The sequence below is a fragment of the Bombina bombina genome, chromosome 4 (assembly GCF_027579735.1).
Source record: "Bombina bombina isolate aBomBom1 chromosome 4, aBomBom1.pri, whole genome shotgun sequence".
Classification (NCBI taxonomy): domain Eukaryota; kingdom Metazoa; phylum Chordata; class Amphibia; order Anura; family Bombinatoridae; genus Bombina; species Bombina bombina.
In genome coordinates this window covers 908,654,306-908,675,728 of record NC_069502.1, presented here as the reverse complement: position 1 = coordinate 908,675,728, position 21,423 = coordinate 908,654,306, and the positions used below count along the sequence as shown (strand labels likewise).

General features: G+C 37.6%; 1 protein-coding gene across 5 annotated transcripts in view; it reads right to left on the bottom strand.

Annotated features, from left to right (window-relative positions):
* UTRN (utrophin) overlaps window positions 1-21,423 on the bottom strand; it is a 1,395,536-nt gene that overhangs the window by 787,285 nt on the left and 586,828 nt on the right. For all 5 annotated transcript variants that reach the window (XM_053711837.1, XM_053711835.1, XM_053711836.1 and 2 more), the window contains one exon: window positions 8,182-8,371. In XM_053711837.1, the coding sequence (XP_053567812.1) occupies window positions 8,182-8,371 (190 nt within the window). The remainder of the gene's footprint in view (window positions 1-8,181; window positions 8,372-21,423) is intronic.

Sequence of the window (21,423 nt, the reverse complement as noted above, 5' to 3'; positions counted from 1 at the left end):
CCCCTCCCAACCTGTACTCACAGTGAGAGGGCCTTAAAAAACTATCCCTAGGCAAAATCTAGTCAGCCATGTGGAAAAACTGGGCCCCAGAATAAAGTTTTATCACCATTTGTAATAAACGTTTATATACATCAAGCAAACGTTATATCTATTCAGTAATGAGAGTAAATAACAAAAATATTACCCTTTACAGTCAGCAAGCATGATACCAGTCGTTATTAAATCACTGTAATCAGGCTTACCTTAAATAAATCAGGTACTGTCAGCATTTTCTAGCTTATCCTCTCTCTAGAAAAATTTAAAACTGCACATACCTCAGAGCAGGTAGCCCTGCACGCTATTCCCCCAGCTGAAGTTACTCATCTCTTCAGTTATGTGTGAGAACAGCAGTGGATCTTAGTTACAAACTGCTGAGATCATCAAAAACCTCAGGCAGACTCTTCTTCAACTTTATGCCTGAGGCTAAAATAGTACAACTCCGGTACCATTTGAAAATAATAAACTTTTGATTGAAGATAAACTACATTAATGCACCACATCTCTCTAGCAACTACCCTTGTCGAGAGCTGCAAGAGAATGACTGGAGAGTGGCAGTTAGGGGAGGAGCTATATAGACAGCTCTGCTGTGGGTGATCCTCTTGCAGCTCCCTGTTGGGAAGGAGAATATCCCACAAGTAATGGATGATCCGTGGACTGGATACACCTTACAAGAGAAAATGGGGTTTCATTTCCCTTTAAAGACACATTTTTTAATCATTCTTTGATTCATTGTAATGAGTGAAATTTAAACACATTGCCATTTTAATTTGTTAAAATATAGGTTCCTATGTTAAATTAAAGATGCAGCAGTGCAATTCAAATTCAATTAGAAGCATTTTTCGAAATATAAATTTTTGTATTTTTTTTTAATGCCTAATTCAAAAGTTAGCACATGGTTTGTGATAACGTTTCTTGGGCATGCGATCAACCACTCATGCATAGCAATGGATTTTATAGATTTGCATAAATAGACATATATTAATATGAGTAGAGCTCAATTTATTGCTAGTTTCAGTATAAATTCACAAACATTTCATGCCAATATATATTTTATATGTAAATCATATTCTTTCATATGCTTAATAGAAAATACTTTTGTAAAAATATTCTTTTAAAAAAATGACCTACATACTGCACTAAGTGCTTTTTCTAAAACAAACAATTCTTTAGATACTTCTGCATGTTTAGTGTCTCTGTGCTATTTCCAGAGCTTTCCCTTTTTGAATAATGTTAGGTTTACTGTATTATTGTAAACAAAAACAATAATATGTCATAAATTAGCATAAAGAGTCGTACACAAAAGGACTTACTTAAAAATATATTTTGGTAATATAAAAAAAGGTAAGTATATTGTAAAACTAGTATTTTAGTGGTGACTGTATACTTTATAAGCCACAAATGGGACATTAAAAAGACAGAGTAAAACTGGATTCTACTAAATCCGTTTTCAATAACTTGTTATACCAGATGAAAAGTATAAAATGTACGGGAAATTGTTTTTGTATATGAAATAGATGGTTCCGCTCCTTCAAACCACAACCCATTAAAATGGGCTGAATTTGAAGGGAGATCAATTCTTCTTATGTAATCACTCTTTATACACGCACAAAGCTTCCTCATCTTATTGCTGTCTATATACTTAAAGGGACAGTATACTATAAAATATTTTTTCCCTTAATGTGTTTCCAGTTACTTTTTTTACCAGCTGCTGAGTATAAAATTTATGAGATTTGCTTTTTTAAGGCTTATTTGTGTATATGAATTAGCTGATTTTGTGTTTTGAAGCCACAACCTAATAAAATAGTTTCTCATTCTCAGTAATCTCATTACTTTATCACATTGTGTAAATATACCTGCTTCTTTATCTTATATCTGTCCATAAACTAAATCACCAGTACTTGGAGAGAACAATTGAAAAATTAACATTTTATTACCTTATCTTTTCTATAACCCACTGGGAGTGTACTTTATTCTACTGGCTGTGTTTACACAGCTTGGCCTTGAGGCCAAAAACTTTCAGGATGGGTGGGGATACCACAGGCTAAATATACTATTTAAAATGCCAATATAAGGGAAATGGAAATATTTTTAAACAATTGAATACGCTCCAGCAGGTAAAGTGGATAATTGGGAACAAATTAAAAGGGAGAAAATATTTGAGTAAACTGTCCCTTTAAAGAGTAAATTTTAAAACAAATGTTTTGGTTCCTAACTCTCCTACCCCCTCTGGGAGTGTAATTTATTCTCCTGGTTATATTTACATAGGTTTTCCTAAGCCAGTTGACATTTAGCAGATGTTTCAAATGACAAAATAAATCTAAAGAAGTGATTTTTGATCAGTTTAATAGTGGATATGTGAATCTGTGCACTTCGGGTGCTAACGAATGTGGAAGGCCACATTTGTCTCTTTTAGGAGCCCGATTTAATAATGTGAAAGGGCAACACATTGATATTTGGATTTGCACAGATCTTAGTGTGCTGCACTTTTATAAGTATAAATATGGCTCTGAAAAGAGCCGAATGTGGATTGCGGCCGCCGTTTTACCTTAGTTAATAGCACCCAAAGTGCACAAATGTACATATCTATTCTATACACTTCAGTAGGTAAAATAGATTATTGGGAACACATGACATTTTTACAGTACACTGTCCCTTTAAAAACATATAGCTTTTGTGTAAAAAGTGTGCTTTGTATCACTCTCTCCAAAATCTGTAACCAAGGCTTTCAAAAATCTGCAAATATAAACCAGCTATTTGATTTGCAGCAGTAGTAGGTTAGAGAATATATGGTCGGTTTAGGAATGCCTATTTCCTAATAGTAAATTTAAAGGGATACTAAACCTAAAATTTTTCTTTCATGATTCTGATAGAGCATTCAAATTTAAGCAGCTTTCTAATTTACTTCTATTTTGAATTTTTCTTTGTTCTCTTGCTGTCTTTATTTGAAAAAGCAGGAAAAAAGCTTTGGAACCGGCCCATTTTAGGTTGAGAATCTGGGTTGCGCTTGCTGATTGGATAGCTAAATGCAGGCACCAGTCAGCAAGCCCTATCCAGGGTACTGAATAAAAAATAGGCCGGCTCCAAAGCTTTCATTCCTGCCTTTTCAAATAAAGATAGCAAGAGAACAAAGAAAAAATGATAATAGGAATAAATTAGAAAGTTGCTTAAAATTGCATGCTCTATCTGAATCATGAAGGAAAAAATTTGGGTTCAGTGTCCCTTTAAAGCAAAATTTAATGGATAGCGTGAAATATTTTAAGAAAAATTCATAGGTTTCTTTAAGCTTATGCGAAGAGTGTACACATGAAGATTAAATGCATAGATCCATAGATAGATCCCTAGAAAGACTGATAGATCAATACATTGAAAGATACATAGCATGATAGATAGATATGATAGATACATTTTTTGCTGAAGAAACAAAGCTTCCATCAAATTTCAGAATGTCAGATTATCTCATTGTTTACATAGAACACATAAATATTTAAATGTCAGTTTTCCCCATCAGGCACGTTGGAGTTTAAAGAGACCGAAAGGTCACAATTGAAACGCGCATTGGTGCATTTCAATTTTAAATAGAAGCATTTTTGCATTTTACTTCCATTAGCAAAAATAGTTCTAGTAAAAGGTATTACTGGTTTAACGGCATACGCACATATGCTACGTGGACTACAAGATCAGGATTCAAACACAATGCCTGCTCAGAGAGTAGGGGGTTAAACACAAAGATCTCCAGGATCGCTAGTAATAAAATGACTTGTTCTAATGAATTAAAGCATTTACATTTTCTACTACAATGAATCTTTAAATTGAAAGAACACGCTCTACAAATAAAGGTATATTCAGATAGAACATGCATTTTATAAAAACTTTTTAATTTACTTCTATTATATAATTTTCTTAGTTCTCTTGGTATCTTGTGTTGAAAAGCATGTATGTAAGCTCAGGAGCGTGCACGTGTCTGAAACACTATGGAAGCAGTTTTGTAAGAATGTTATCCATTTGCAAGAGCACTAGATGGCAGCACTAATTCCTACCATGTAGTGCTCCAGAGACCTACCTAGGTATTAATAACACTGGGGTACAAACAAGTAATCCTATATCAGTATCAATTCAAACCCAATTTGTCTTATTCATACAATGCATGTGAGGCATTAAGGGGCGCCTGGTGCATACAAAGAGTTAGTAATACCACAAATAAAAAAAGAGAAACACCTTTAAAGGGACATGAAACCCAATTTTTTTTCTTCCATGATTTAGAAAGAACATACAATTACAAACAACTTTCTAATTTACTTCTATTATCTAATTTGCTTCATTCTCTTGATATTCTTTGCTGAAAAGCATATATAGATATGCTTAGTAGCTGCACATAGATGCCTCCTGTGATTGGCTCACCATGTGCATTGCTATTTCTTAATTAAAGGATATCTAAAGAATGAAGCAAATTAGATAATAGAAGTAAATTGGAATGTTGTTTAAAATTGTATTCTCTACCTTAATCATGAAATATTTTTTTGGGGTATAGTGTCCCTTTAAGGCACACACTTATTAATGCCAAATAGCAGTGAAAATTGTACAAATAGATGAGACTAAAAAAAGGAGAAAACAAATATTAAACTTAAAGGGATACTGACCCCAATTTTTTTAATTTCATTATTCAGATAGAGCATGCAATTTTAAGCAACTTTCTAATTTACTCCTATTATCAATTTTTCTTTGTTCAATTGGTATCTTCATTTAAAAAAAAAGCTTACGAGCCGGCCTATTTCTGGTTTAGCACCCTGGATAGAGCTTGCCGATAGGTGGCTAAATGTAGCAAGCACTACCAAAGGTGCTGAACCAAAGATGGGCCGGCCCGTCTGAAAATAAAGATACCAAGAGAACGAAGAAAAATTGATAATAGGAGTAATTTAGAAAGTTGCTTAAAATTGCATGCTCTATCTGAATCGTGACAGAAAACATTTGGGTTCAGTATCCCTTTAACTTTTAATTCACCAGATTCTAAAATGAGTATACAAATGCCCTCATTAAAAACATTTAAAGAGTTTAAGGTACAAAAAAAAAAACAAATCAGGACTTCTGAGGTGTCTGAGAATATCAATGAATACTACATACAAGAGGATAACATTTTAAAATACACCAACACACTAGTCAACTTCAACGGGGTAACTGGCCTACAACTGAGAAGCCCATTGTAGCACACACTGCAAGTAAAAAAGATCCCTGTAGTAATTACCACTATGATTAGGTGAGCCCCACAAATGTTGGTAATTATTGGGCTTAAAGCATACATACTCTCACAAAATTAATTACCATAATTATTGTCACTAAAAGGTTCAAGGGCTACAGTCTTACTCCAGATGGATACTAATGACAAAAATCATTCAGACATACCTAAGCAGACACAGGAATTACCTACCTAGGTATTTCTTCCACAAAGAATACCATGAGAACAAAGCAAATCTGATAATAGATGTAAATTGGAAACTTTTTTTTAAAAGTGAATCATAAAATACCATTTTTGGATTTCATATAGCTTAATTTACATAAAAAACTGAAATTTATAAAGAAAATAAGCCATATATTTTTCTATACTTTCTCATTGGTCTGACTGTGATATAAAACAAACACACAAGGGGGCGTGTCTGAACAGCGATCTGAAAGGTCGCACTCTCCAGAGCTCCGGTGGATTCCCTGTTAATCCGCTGATTTACAGAGTTTATTTGACAGCAAGGTTAATATACACGTAACTATTAGAGCATCACTGCATAGTGGAACTCTTTTTCATACAATCTACGCTGTATACATGATATTGGAGCCAGGATTCAGAACACAAGGGCCTAGAGCAGCGGCTATTACTGGGCGACGCTTCCCCCCTCGGCTTCACCGAGGTATTGTGCCTTAGCCATCCTCACCAGCACAATTGTAAGACACTACTAAGCAAAATCGCTAAGATTGAAGAGACTTTAAAGTGAAAAAGGAGGTTGAAGATTGCGGATCAGAAGTGCGTCTATCTAACTGAAACCAAAATGGCCACCACTGCCTGTGCAGGAGAACAGACCCTTCTTGGTCCGATATGGCAAAAATTAGAGGAGCTCTTTCAACATCTCATAGATTCAGCACCATTTGACCATCTGTCGAGAGTATTTAGAGAAAAAAATACAGTGGTAATGTGCTCAGATCAACCTCCAGAAAACAGCCTTCCCGCCACTACCTATCTCAATAACAAATTTCTACAAGCGGAGAACGTCCTTGCAATAGGACCTAAATATATACAAAGTGCAACGCCATTAGGGCTGCTGCGTAGCCACCTTAACAAAGCCCTAGATGGAGATCACCCGCAGAAGGATCATCTTACAAAGTACAGTACCCCAGACAAGCTGGAAGGAGCCCTATGGAGGAAAAGGCAACTGCTACAAACAGTGTCTGACGGAGGTCTGGAGGGGGGCCCTCGGAAAGACACGACAGGCTTGCAGTCATATCTTTTGTCAGCAGGTATGGATCAGCAGACTTCACGGGACCTGCCAGATCACCGGCCCGTGGCTCTCGATTGCTTGCACAGCGACTCAACATTTAAAGTTACCTTCAGAGGGCCACTAACTGATCCTGATGCGAACTCACCGCTACTCCCGATACGCCATGGCAAACCTCCGCAAAACGAACATTATGCAGCCACTAAGACTCTCCTGTTCTTGCATATAGATTCCGGTGGCTTGAGAAAAAGCGGGATGTTGCCTTTACTTGTATCCCAAGACGCTGGTAACGACTGTGAGATAGTTAGATATACTGAAGTTAGCTGCCATGGCTGACCACGATTCAGAATATATAATTAGTTGTTGAACTTACCGATGTCAGCTTTCCAGTTATAACTTCAAGAATTGTGTAATAATTAAATGTTCACTTATAATAACATTGCTTATATCTTAGCATAGTGAATGTATACTATCATTTAGTTTATCAGTGTTTAGCATGCTTCTTGTAATGTTTAGCTTTTAGTTACAGTTATAAAGCACAGGTTTTTACATTTTTCAAACAATATACCGCCCATAACACGCAGTTTTCTTGCTGCACTTCTTTAGTAAAGGCTCAGTACTAGGTCTTAGGGCATACACGCTGTTACCATTTCCACATCTTAATACTAGGCTGGGGTTAGTGGGGGGCCCCTAAAGAGTTTTATTCAAAATAATGGCTAACCAAACGCTCTTTCTGACAGACCTCCATCACCCTCCCTGAACATATAGCTTTACTAGTTGCCCCTTCGCGGCCGGCGGCCGAGGCCGCAGAGGAGTTACAGAACAAAATAAAAAGGAGGATACTATTTATTTTCTGGATGCTTACATTTCACTGAAAATCTTGCCCAGGCTTAGATCTTGCTTTTATATACCACAATCATACCCTTTACAAGTGTTATCGTGCTTTCACTGATTGTTTCTTGTAGCTTACGCTTTGAGGATTTATAGACAAAAATACGTCTGTATGTATATATTCTTTTTCTTTTCTGTACCAGGAGCAGCTCTCTTAACCCCTATCTTTAATATATAATGCTCCCCTATGATAGATATTGGTGAGTTTGGCTCGGGCATCTAGCTGACCTAGCTAGAGTTGTTTATGTTTGTGTTTACGTTTAATAATCCCTATAGTTTTTTTTTTTAATATCACTGTTAAGGGTCCAAGAGTGACCCACTTTATATCCAAGAGGGATGAAAAAGAGGACACTTTAAAATGATATGCATATATTTCTTTGTCACGACATCTGTACAATTACTAATTTTTCATCTTTATGTATGCTTGATAATTGTAATATGTAGATCCTCAATAAAAATTCTAAATAAAAAAAAAAAAAAAAAAAAAACAAACACACAAGATATTGATAACCCACTAATATGAGTAACACAAGAATACAACTGGAAAGGTCTCAGAAGGAGTCTGATATCAATGTTAGTAGAATGTCTGAAACAGTCATATTCTAGGAATTTGGAAACACTTAGGAGAAAACAGAATTTGCCAGCTGTTTGCCAAACAATTCAGTTCATTATTTCATATTAAAGCGCTTTTATTACAGTGCTTGTTTATAGTTTATAGAAGGCTTTTAATGTCATCATCATAAAGACTCAAGCAGCGTCCCGTTGCGGGTCCTACCTGTAGCTGCATTTTCAGTTGGCGTAGACGTGTCACATCCTGTTGAATACCCTCTCTCTGTGATGCATCCATTAGTACATTTACGGTGGCTTCAGCTTCCTGAATCCACTTCTGAAAGTTTTCGTGCTCTTTGACCAAGGCCTGTACGGTTTTAAGCTCCTTCTCCAGAGCACTCTGCCGGTCTCCAGCCCTAAACAAAAGACACAAGAAAAAGGCACCTCAGCTTTAATGCTTAGTTTTTTTTTTGTTTTTTTTTTAAAAATGGAAAAAAAAACCCAGCAAGAGTCAGGACATGATAAGTTAATGATCAGAAAAGTGCATCCCCTGGTAAAAAATGTACCTCTATGCTTTAACGCTTTAACTTTCATTTTGACAGATAATTTTTTCCTGATGCCCAGCTTAGAAGGCAGATAAAACCAGACCAAAGGAAAGCTTTGAAGTTATTCTGTTTTGCTTGCCCAGAATGCTGTTCAATCACATATACCGCAGCTAAAAATCACCAGTCACAAAGGGTCAGTACACTCTTCAAATATTAAAGTTTTCACAGATCAATGTAGTTGGCGCCCATTAATCATTGCTTTTGCCAGTCTTCTTAAAATGCAAGTGAAAAAAAAAAAACCCAAGGAATAAATCCCACGATAAAAACAGGTTAATTCAAGAGATCATGGCACAGTTCCAATAGAGAAGATATATATATATATATATATATATATATATATATATATATATATACATATACATACACACACACACACACACGTAAGGCTTTTATTGTAGTGGTACTCACTGGTACTGAGTACCACCACCACTGCCATCTCATAACAGGTAATATTTGTAATCCTCATGTAAATACTCTAGTTTTCACAAGAGGGTGCTGCAAAATATATCAAGCATTGTAAATAACTGTCTCTTTGCTTTTGTCAAAGGTTACTGAGGATGATATATCATGTAATAATCACTGAGTACGGTATCTATTTTTGTTTCTTTATGTTACAAAAAAGCACTATATATATATATATAGAGAGAGATACATACAGGGAGTGCAGAATTATTAGGCAAATGAGTATTTTGACCACATCATCCTCTTCATGCATGTTGTCTTACTCCAAGCTGTATAGGCTCGAAAGCCTACTACCAATTAAGCATATTAGGTGATGTGCATCTCTGTAATGAGAAGGGGTGTGGTCTAATGACATCAACACCCTATATCAGGTGTGCATAATTATTAGGCAACTTCCTTTCCTTTGGCAAAATGGGTCAAAAGAAGGACTTGACAGGCTCAGAAAAGTAAAAAAATAGTGAGATATCTTGCAGAGGGATGCAGCACTCTTAAAATTGCAAAGCTTCTGAAGCGTGATCATCGAACAATCAAGCGTTTCATTCAAAATAGTCAACAGGGTCGCAAGAAGCGTGTGGAAAAACCAAGGCGCAAAATAACTGCCCATGAACTGAGAAAAGTCAAGCGTGCAGCTGCCAAGATGCCACTTGCCACCAGTTTGGCCATATTTCAGAGCTGCAACATCACTGAAGTGCCCAAAAGCACAAGGTGTGCAATACTCAGAGACATGGCCAAGGTAAGAAAGGCTGAAAGACGACCACCACTGAACAAGATACACAAGCTGAAACGTCAAGACTGGGCCAAGAAATATCTCAAGACTGATTTTTCTAAGGTTTTATGGACTGATGAAATGAGAGTGAGTCTTGATGGGCCAGATGGATGGGCCCGTGGCTGGATTGGTAAAGGGCAGAGAGCGCCAGTCCGACTCAGATGCCAGCAAGGGGGAGGTGGAGTACTGGTTTGGGCTGGTATCATCAAAGATGAGCTTGTGGGGCCTTTTCGGGTTGAGGATGGAGTCAAGTTCAACTCCCAGTCCTACTGCCAGTTTCTGGAAGACACCTTCTTCAAGCAGTAGTACAGGAAGAAGTCTGCATCCTTCAAGAAAAACATGATTTTCATGCAGGACAATGCTCCATCACACGCGTCCAAGTACTCCACAGCGTGGCTGGCAAGAAAGGGTATAAAAGAAGAAAATCTAATGACATGGCCTCCTTGTTCACCTGATCTGAACCCGATTGAGAACCTGTGGTCCATCATCAAATGTGAGATTTACAAGGAGGGAAAACAGTACACCTCTCTGAACAGTGTCTGGGAGGCTGTGGTTGCTGCTGCACGCAATGTTGATGGTGAACAGATCAAAACACTGACAGAATCCATGGATGGCAGGCTTTTGAGTGTCCTTGCAAAGAAAGGTGGCTATATTGGTCACTGATTTGTTTTTGTTTTGTTTTTGAATGTCAGAAATGTATATTTGTGAATGTTGAGATGTTATATTGGTTTCACTGGTAAAAATAAATAATTGAAATGGGTATATATTTGTTTTTTGTTAAGTTGTCTAATAATTATGCACAGTAATAGTCACCTGCACACACAGATATCCCCCTAAAATAGCTATAACTAAAAACAAACTAAAAACTACTTCCAAAACTATTCAGCTTTGATATTAATTAGTTTTTTGGGTTCATTGAGAACATGGTTGTTGTTCAATAATAAAATTAATCCTCAAAAATACAACTTGCCTAATAATTCTGCACTCCCTGTACATACATATACACAAACATACAAACTCACACCTATAAATAAAAAAATTAAATATATATATATATATATATATATATATCTATGTGTGTGTGTGTATATATATATATATATATATATATATATATATATATATATATATCTATATCAGTGCTGCTGAATAATATGTTGATGCTCTGCAACTGATAATAATACATATATATACACACACACACATTTTTGTAAATATTTTATTATATCTTTTCACTTTGCTACAATGTAAAGTAGTGAGTGTACAGCCTGTATAACAGTGCAAATTTGCTGTCCCCTCAAAATAACTCAACACACAGCCATTAATGACTAAACCGTTGATAACAAAAGTGAGTACACCCCTAAGTGGAAATGTCCAAATTGGGCCCAATTAGCCAATTTCCCTCCCCGGTGTCATGTGACTCGTTAGTGTTACAAGGTCTCAGGTGTAAATGGCAAACAGGTGTGTTAAATTTGGTGTTATAGCTCTCACAGTCTCTCATATTGGTCACTTGAAATTCATCATGGTACCTCATGGCAAAAAACTCTATGAGGATCTGAAAAAAGTAATTGTTGCTCTACATAAAGATGGCCTAGGCTATAAGAAGATTGCCAAGACCCTGAAACTGAGCTGCAGCATGGTGGGCAAGACCATACAGTGGTTTCACAGGACAGGTTCCACTTAGGACAGGCCTCGTCATGGTCGACCAAAGAAGTTGAGTGCACGTGCTCAGTGTCATATCCATAGGTTGTATTTGGGAAATAGACGTACGAGTGCTACCAGCATTGCTGCTGAGCTTGAAGGGTTGGGGGGGAGTCAGCCTGTCAGTTCTCAGACCATACGCCGCACACTGCATCAAAATGGTCTGCATGGTTGTTGTCCCAGAAAGAAGCCTCTTCTAAAGATGATGCACAAGAAAGCCCGCAAACAGTTTGCTGAAGACAAGCAGACTAAGGACATGGATTACTGAAACCATGTCCTGTGGTCCGATGAGACCAAGATAAACTTATTTGGTTCAGATGGTGTCAAGTGTGTGTAGCGGCAACCAGGTGAGAAATACAAAGACAAGTGTGTATTGCCTACAGTCAAGCATGGTGGTGGGAGTGTCATGGTCTGGGTCTGCATGAGTGCTGCCGGCACTGGGGAGCTACAGTTCATTGAGGAAACCATGAATGCCAACATGTACTGTAACATACTGAAGCAGAGCATGATCCCCTCCATTCGGAGACTGGGCCGCAGGGCAGTATTCCAACATGATAACAACCCCAAATACACCTCCAAGACGACCACTGCCTTGCTAAAGAAGCTGAGGGTAAAGGTGATGGACTGGCCAAGCATGTCTCCAGACCTAAACCCTATTAAAGGGACAGTCTAGTATAAATTAAACTTTCATTATTCAGATAGGACTTTTAATTTTAATAAACTTTCCAATTTACTTTTATCATCAAATTTGCATTTTTCTCTTGGTATTCTTAGTTTAAACTAAACATAGGTAGGCTCATATGCTAATTTCTAAGCCTTTGAGGGCTGCCTCTTATCACATGCTTTTTAAATCTCTTTTCAACACAAAGAGACAGAAAGTACACGTGGGCCATATAGATAACACTGTGTTTAGGCACAGGGGGTTATTTAAGATTTAGCACAAAACAATGCTAAATTTAAGACAATAGATAATAAACAGTCACAGTCATGTGATCAGGGGGCTGGAAGAAGGTTCCTAGACACAAGGTAATCACAGAGGTAAAAAGTATATTAATATAACTGTGTTGGTTATGCAAAACTGGGGAATGGGTAATAAAGGGATTATCTATCTTTTAAAACAATAACAATTCTATGGTAGACTGTCCCTTTAAGCATCTGTGGGGCAATCTCAAACGGAAGGTGGGGGAGTACAAGGTCTCTAACATCCACCAGCTCAGTGATGTCGCCATGGAGGAGTGGAAGAGGACTCCAGTGGCAACCTATGAAGCTCTGGTGAACTCCATGCCCAAGAGGGTTAAGGCAGTGCTGGAAAATAATGGTGGCCACACAAAATATAATTTGGATATTTCCACTTAAGGGTATACTCACTTTTGTTGCCAACTGTTTTGAAATTAATGGCTGTGTGTTGAGTTATTTTGAGAGCACAGCAAATTTACACTGTTATACAGGCTGTACACTCACTACTTTACATTGTAGCAAAGTGTCATTTCTTCAGTGTTGTCACATGAAAAGATATGATAAAAATATTAACAAAAAAATGTGAGGGGTGCTATATAGCTATATATATATATATATATATATATATATATATATATATATATATATATATATATATATATATACAAAACACGGAAGGGAACTGCACTCTCATACCGGACCGGGTACACATCCCATGACCCTGCAACATGCTCAGCCCTGGGTGCCACTGGCACTCACAGGAAGCTGTGCTGTCCCCAGAGCCACAAGCAGTTAACCCCAGACAGGTCTGGGTGCAAGAACCATAGGGAAAACCCAGCACTCACTTACAAGCTCTCAGCTAAGATTTAAAAGCAAAAATGGAAAGGTTAGTCACCGCATCTGGCCAAATGGGATAAGCTCAGGTACCACGTCAAGGCCAGTGGCACCCAGGGCTGAGCATGTTGCAGGGTCATGGGATGTGTACCCGGTCCGGTATGAGAGTGCAGTTCCCTTCCGTGTTTTGTATATGTCTAGGGTGGTTACATATTCCTGTGCACCCTTCCCTTGTTTTCAGTTTGTTTGGATTTGAAAGCTTGCATTGTGTGGCTGTTTTAGGGTCTCAGGTATTGGAGAGGACCTTGACGTGGTACCTGAGCTTATCCCATTTGGCCAGATGCGGTGACTAACCTTTCCATTTTTGCTTTTAAATCTTAGCTGAGAGCTTGTAAGTGAGTGCTGGGTTTTCTCTGTGTGTTGTATTAATTTGTTTTGTAATTTTCCCTATGGTTCTTGCACCCAGACCTGTCTGGGGTTAACTGCTTGTGGCTCTGGGGACAGCACAGCTTCCTCTGAGTGCCAGTGGCACCCAGGGCTGAGCATGTTGCAGGGTCATGGGATGTTTACCCGGTCCGGTATGAGAGTGCAGTTCCCTTCCGTGTTTTGTATATGTCTAGGGTGGTTACATATTCCTGTGCACCCTTCCCTTGTTTTCAGTTTGTTTGGATTTGAAAGCTTGCATTGTGTGGCTGTTTTAGGGTCTCAGGTATTGGAGAGGACCTTGACGTGGTACCTGAGCTTATCCCATTTGGCCAGATGCGGTGACTAACCTTTCCATTTTTGCTTTTAAATCTTAGCTGAGAGCTTGTAAGTGAGTGCTGGGTTTTCTCTGTGTGTTATATATATATATATATAAAATACACACACAAGTGCACAGAATATAATATAATATAATATAAAGTGGTTTCCAAAATGAAAATTTTCTTTTTCTACATTTTAAAAAATAGTCTTATATTTATTTAAATAAATAGAAGGGATGGAAGACCTTATGCTTGAAAGGGTAACTAGAGAGTACATTGTATGAGAAAAATGAAGTGATATAAAATTGCACCAGTAGCAGTAGTGAAAGGAGTAAGCTTAAGATTTGTAGAATAGAGAAGTGAGATGGGATAACTGGAAAAAAAGGAATATGAGACAAGTAAAATGCGTATAGGATGAGCAAGGTGTATGTGAAATAGGTAAAATGTATATAGTATGACCAATGAGCACAATATATGAGACAGGTTAAAAGTATACAGGATGACCATGGGGCACATGATATGGGTAGCACATGTAGGATAAGCAAGGATAGCACATGAGATGGACAGTAGCATAAGGGTACCATAAGGTACAAAAGATGGTAAAAGAGTGAATAGCAATATTAATGAGCATGTTAGTGTAATAAAACATATAGGACGAACAAGGATCACACAGGATTTTTAAGAAGCAAATGAGACAAGTATATATAAGATGAACAAGAAGGACACATTACATGGGCCATAGCATAAGGGAGGCAAAATGTAACAAATTGGGAAAGCAGTATATAGAATTATCAAGGCACATATGAGATGGGAAAGGGGCACATGAACTGGGGCAAGGAGGTACAAGAAAAGAATAGCAATACATAAACTATAAAGTTCTCTGTATTAGACTATACAACACTTCTAAGTTGCTTTAGTGTGAAATGTGTCAGATTCTACACAACTGAGGAATGCTGTCACGTTATGGTTATGCATAATAGCGCCATTGTGCAAGCTATAACATTGGGGAATTACCTTCATTTCCACAAATGTCAGTTTCTGCTCTTACAGCATAGACACATTTAATATGCAGTAAATTGTAGTAAATGCCACGCTAAAGGGATATTGAACTAGGGGGTGCACCAACACTTGAAACAATAAAGTGTATAAAAATAATTAATGCAATGCACATAAATTGAAATATAAAGAAACGATTCGCTCAGGCTGCGCCACTTGAGGACAGGGGAGACCGCAGTCACAAATCCTGGAACAAATAAAGCAAAACGTAGGGGTTCCACATAATGTAACACTGTATTGACAGTACTTAGTATAGATGTTTCAAAATGACCACTCACAGTTTTAGTTTGCACAGAATATAAGGTGCTATAGAGGCAACGTGGCTCTTTCAGTCCCCAGCTAACTGTATTCCAGTAAAAACCATCCCCAGTGTTCCCTTCTGGACGGTCGGAGTATATTCAAAAGGCAGTCATCCTCTAAACTTCCCTGTCTGGTTGGAGATCTGACCCTACTGACATTGGACACAGTCATAGCAACAGTTAGGCTTTTCCTTCCTTGGAGATTTTCTATACCCAAGTACACAGGGGTCACTGCACACCGAGTGAGGAGCCTCATGAACATACACAGCAGAGGAAGATTCATCATGAGGCTGATCTGTTTCACCTCAAAGACCGTCCATGACCGCAACATCCAGAAGGGAACACTGGAGCGGTTTACACTGGAGTAAAGTCAGCTGGGGACTGAAACAGCCAGCCTGCCTCTATAGCACCTTATATTTGGTGCCAACTAAAACTGTAAGTAGTCATTTTGAAAAATCTATACCAAGTACCGTCAATACAGTGTTACACTATGTGGCGCCCCTTCTTTTTGCTACCTGTAATATGCAGTTGGGAAGACCAGCACTTTCTATTAAACTGTATAATGATCACTGGTAACCTTCTAGATTACGTCCCTTTAGAAAACTATTTACTTAAAATCTTCTAGCGCTGTATTCATTGCCCTCTAATCCTTCTGTCCCAGGTCACCTATATTTACTGCTCCCCCTGTACAGTGCTGTAGGATGTTTTGTCACATTACATATAAAGATAATAATAATTATAATATAATAAATTGACACAACTGGTTAAGCCAATTCTAATTTATAACCATTCTGAAAAATTAAAGCTCAAAACCTTCAAGCATTGGTCTCACCAGGACATATTTAATGGGCACACCACCCAGCTCATTTTAAAGATCACCCGGCTAAAAATGTAATCCAATATTAAGATAACATTTTATTTATTTATTTTAAAGTTTGTCCAAAATATTATCAATAAATTGATGCATGTTAAATTATGCAATGTGCTTTGGATAGATTAATTAATATTTATAAATAACAGATAATAAAGTGGTACACTGCTCCAACTGAACTACTTTATAATACCGACTGGCAAACATTTCTATGTGGAGAACCCACACAAAATAATAAATAGATAGACAGATAGATATATAGATAGATACATAGACACACATTAAAGGGACATGAAACCCCATTTTTTTTCTTTCATGATTCAGATAGATCATACAAACAACTTTACAATTTACTTCCATTATCTAATTTACTTAGTTCTCTTGGTATCCTTTGTTAAAGGAGAAGCAATGCACTACTGGAAGTTAATACCTAACTAAATAAGCAGCGCTGAAAAATGGCTTACTGTGAGCATACAATATTTTTGGCAATTTAAGACTTTGCAATATTGTCAAATTACTGTTTACTACAAATCTATATATATAATATAAGTGTCTTTAAGGGTATAGACAAAAAGAACTCCAAAACTCTTGATAAAGTCTTGATGAAACGCATTGAGATAGAGTGTGAGAAGTGCGGTTGATCCTTCACTAGACGGCTATCCCATCAAGTAGTGGTGGATAACAGGACCAGTAAAGTAGTTCCGCCACATGGACCAGGATTGCAGTGACTGACTATATAACGCAGTGTTTTTACCAGTGTTTAGTGAGTGTTTTTAACTGGTATCTATATGTATTAAATGTGTTAATACCTTGAATTGTGGTTCACATGTGCCTTTTTGTTTTACTACTGGAGTTAGGTGAAAGCTAATGACGAGGCATATATGTGCAGCCACCAATCAGCAGCTTCTGAGCCTACCTAGGTATACTTTTCAACAAAATATACAAATATAACAAAACGAATTGGATATTAGAAATACGTTGGAAAGTTGTTTAAAATGGCATGCCCTATCAGAATCATGAAAGAAAGAATGTGGGTTTCATGTCCCTTAAAGCTTAAACTAGAACAGCTGCAAAGCAATAACACATTAAAAAAGTTTCAAGCTCCTACATTGGAAAAAAATAATTGATTGATGCTGAAAGAAAACTTACAATTTAATTGCATTACAACTAGAAGTGTAGAAATGTAATACTATCTCATTCTTGAAACACTGCATTTTAATTCAATTAATTTACTTTCACATATATGAATATAAATGTTCTTCAGATATTATTTGTACAAAGAAAATAAATCTGGTTTGATATATTAAAAGGTAATCTGTAATGATGCATCACAATCACTACAGAAAAACATAATTGTGCTTAACTGATACATTAATTTATTTTATGGTGGTGAGAGTCCACAATCCATTACTCCTGGGAATTACTCTTCCCAGCCACTAGGACGCTAAGATTCCCAAACCACAAGAGCTCTATAAAACCTCTCCCACCCCATAGGTACCTCATTCTAACATATAGCCAAGCAAAATGAGTTAGGAAAAGAAACAAAAGCAGAAATAAGAGGTGCAGGGAAAAAAACAACACCAGGGGAAAAAAAAAACACAGCGTGGAGTCTCGTGGACTCTCATCACCAATGAAAGAATGAATTTATCAGGAAAAATAAATTATATTATCTTTCACACAGGTGGTGAGAGCCCACAATTCATTTATCCTGGGAACTAATACCCAAGGTGTGGGAGTCCACGAGTAATAAAAGGGTGGGAATAAAGAAACATCTTTTTTCACTGAGGAACTAAATCAACAACCCCAATAGAGTCTAAAAAAGGCAATTCAAAATAACCAAAAGGCAAAAAAACAATCCATCTGAGACAGCTGCCTGAAGGATATCCTACCAAAGGCTTCCTCAGAAAAAGCAAACACATCAAAATGGTAGAAAAAATATGTAAAGAAGACTAATTAGCTTCCTTGCAAATTTGGTTGACCGATACAACATTCTAAAAAGCCCAATAAATGGCAAATGATCTGGAGGAATGAGCAGAAAACCATCTAGGTGAAGGCAGACCTGCCTCAAGAAAGCTATGTGAATCAGAAGCTTCACCCAAGAAGCCAAAGAAACAGCAGAAATGTTCTGCCTTTTCATAGAAACAGATAAAAGAACAAACTAAAAGTTTGTCTAAAATACTTAGTAGTGTCTACATAACACTGCAAAGCTCTAACAGAATCCAAAACATAAAGAAGGAATAACTATGGGCCATTTATCAAGCTCCGAAAGGAGCTTGTGGGCCTGTATTTTCTGGCGAGTCTTCAGACTCGCAAGAAACAGCAGTTATGAAGGCAGCGGTCACAAAGACCGCTGCTCCATAATCCTGTCCGCCTGCTCAGAGTACGATCAGGTTGATTGACACCCCCTGCCTGGCGGCTGATTGGCCACGAGTCTGCAGGGGGCGGCGTTGCACCAGCAGCTCTTGTGAGCTGCTGGTGCAATGCTGAATACGGGAAGAGCGTATGCTCTGCGCATTCAGCAAGGTCTTGCGGACCCTGATACGCACTGTCGATCAGGTCCGCCAAGACCTTTGATAAATAGGCCCAATGTCTCAAATTATATTGTCAGAAAAAAACAACAACCTTATCCCGAAGAAAAATAAGATAAGGGATGGAACACAAGAAAAAAATAGAAAACTCAAAAACCTTCTAGCAGATGAAATAGCTAAAAGAAACAAAAAGGTATAGAAGTTAAATATCCACCTGTATGTACAGGCCCAAAAGGAGGAACCTGCAAAATCATCAAAACCAAATCAAAGTTCCAAGGAAAAAACTGGGATAAATAATAGGCTTAATTCTAAGGAAGGCTTGAACTAAACCAAGAATGACATAACTTAAAAGGGCAGAAAACGGACCTTGCAAAGAACTGGTAGATAAACCCTTATCCAAACAATTTTGGTAAGAATTGCAAAATTCCTAGGAATTCTAAAAGAAATATCAGGAAAAGCCATGATCCATACACAAAAGAAATAAAAGCCCCGCCAGACATATTGATAAATCTGCCTTGTCCACAGGCTTATGAGCCTGGATCAATGTCTTAATCACAGAATCTGAGAAACATCTATGCTTGAAAACTAACCATTCAATCTTCAAGAAATCAAGCTTAGAGAATGAGATCCCAGATGGGAAAAATGGACCCTAGAGAAAGAAGGTCTGGTCATAAAGGAAGAAGCCGAGAAGGGAAACTAGAATTCTGAACTAGATCTCCATGCCAAATACTGTGAGGCCAAGCTGGGGCAATCAAGATTACTGACAAGTACTCTAGCATAATCCTGGAAAACACTCTAGGAAGAAAGATCAGAGGAGGAAATAGAAAAGCAAGCTGAAAAGACCAACAAGCTACTAGAACATCCACAAACTCTGCTTCAGGGTCCGTGGACATTGCAAAGTACCTGGGAAGTTTTGTTGTCCTAACCAATAAGTCATCTGATATATCTCTGGAATACCCTAATGACCCACAATATGATTCAACACATCCTGGTGAAGAGACCATTCCCCTTGGATGCAAAGACTAACAACTGAGAAAAACTGCCTACCAGTTGTTCACTCCTTAAATATTAATGGCAGAAATCTGACCAAGAATTGTTTTACCATACAAAGAGCAACAGAAGTAAAAGAGAATCTAACACCAATTTTAGCCTTATCTGATCTGTTAGAGAATGACTCAAGGTGACAATCTATTTGAAAACCCCAGAAAAAGAAACCTTTGTCTGAGTCACCAAAGAACAACAGTCTGCTGGTGTGAGATTCTGATAAATTAAAAAGATGGAGGCTTGAACCAAGGTATCGTCCCAGGTAAGGAAACACTGCAATACCCACCCTGAGATCTAATAACAGACAGTAGGGCACCCAGCACTTTTGAGAAAATTATTGGAGCTGTAGCCAGACAGATTGGTAGAGCAACAAACTGAAAATTGTTGGAGGAAAAGCAAACCTCAGAAACTGTAATGTTCCTTGTGAATTGGAATATAAAGATAAGAATCCTTTAAATCCATTGTGGACATAAACTGACCTTGCTGAATAAAAAAGACAGAATAGTCAGAATAGTTCCATTTTTAAAGTAGGAATTGACAAAATTGTTCAGAGGCCTTTAGATCCAGAAGTGGACTGAACGGTCCCTCCTTCTTTGGAACAATGAATAAAATTCTAACCCCTGTTTCTGCAAAAGAACTGAAGCAATCAAGACCGTAGTTATTAGATTTGAAACTGATTGAAAAAAAGACTTGGGCTTTTAAGGGATTCTTTGGAACATTGGACAGAAAAAACCTTCATCTGGAAGCCCTTGCTCTGAAACCTATCCGATAACCCAGAGAAACTATATTTAGAACCCAGAGAACCAGAAAAGACTGAAACTAAGCCCCCTGAAAAAGGCATAACTTGCCCCTTACCAGAGCCTCTGGATCGAGGGTTGCACCTTCATGCAGACTTAGAAATAAGGGAGGATTTCTTGGCTCATTTATATTTATCCCAATTAGCACTAGGCCTCCAGGCTGGGCCATAGGAGCTTTGCTTCTGAGAGGAGAAATCGACTTTCTGTTCCTTGTTCTGATGAAAGGAACGAAAAACTATTAGAGGCTTTAGATTTCCCCCTTGGACTTCTTGTCCCTGAGGAAGAAAAAGCCCATTTACCTCCAGTAACAGAAAAAAAAATAGAATCCAAATCAGAACCAAACTATTTCTTTCCCTGAAAAGAAAGAGCTAAAAGTCTGGATTAAGATACACACCATATAAGCAGACCAAGGACTTAAGCCAAAAAAGCTCTTCTAGAAAGGACTGCCAAGGACATGTCTTAACATTAATCTTAATAATGTCAAATACAGCATCATAAATGAAAGAATTAACATTTGAGTAATCCCAAACTGCTAAAAACTGTTCTGAAAGACTAATTAACCAGAAAGAAAAAGCAGCAAGCTACATCAGTAATATATGTTGCTGGCCTAAACAAATATCCTGCTTGCAGAAAGACCCTTCTATGAAAGGATTCTGACTTCCTATCTAAAGGGTCTAAAAGAGATACTACTGGATAGTATTACGCTTAGCCAGTGTGGAAATGGCCCCATCTACTTAAGAGACAATCTCCCATTGTTCAATGATAGAGGCAGGTAAAATATATAACTTCTAAAACTTTGCAGAAG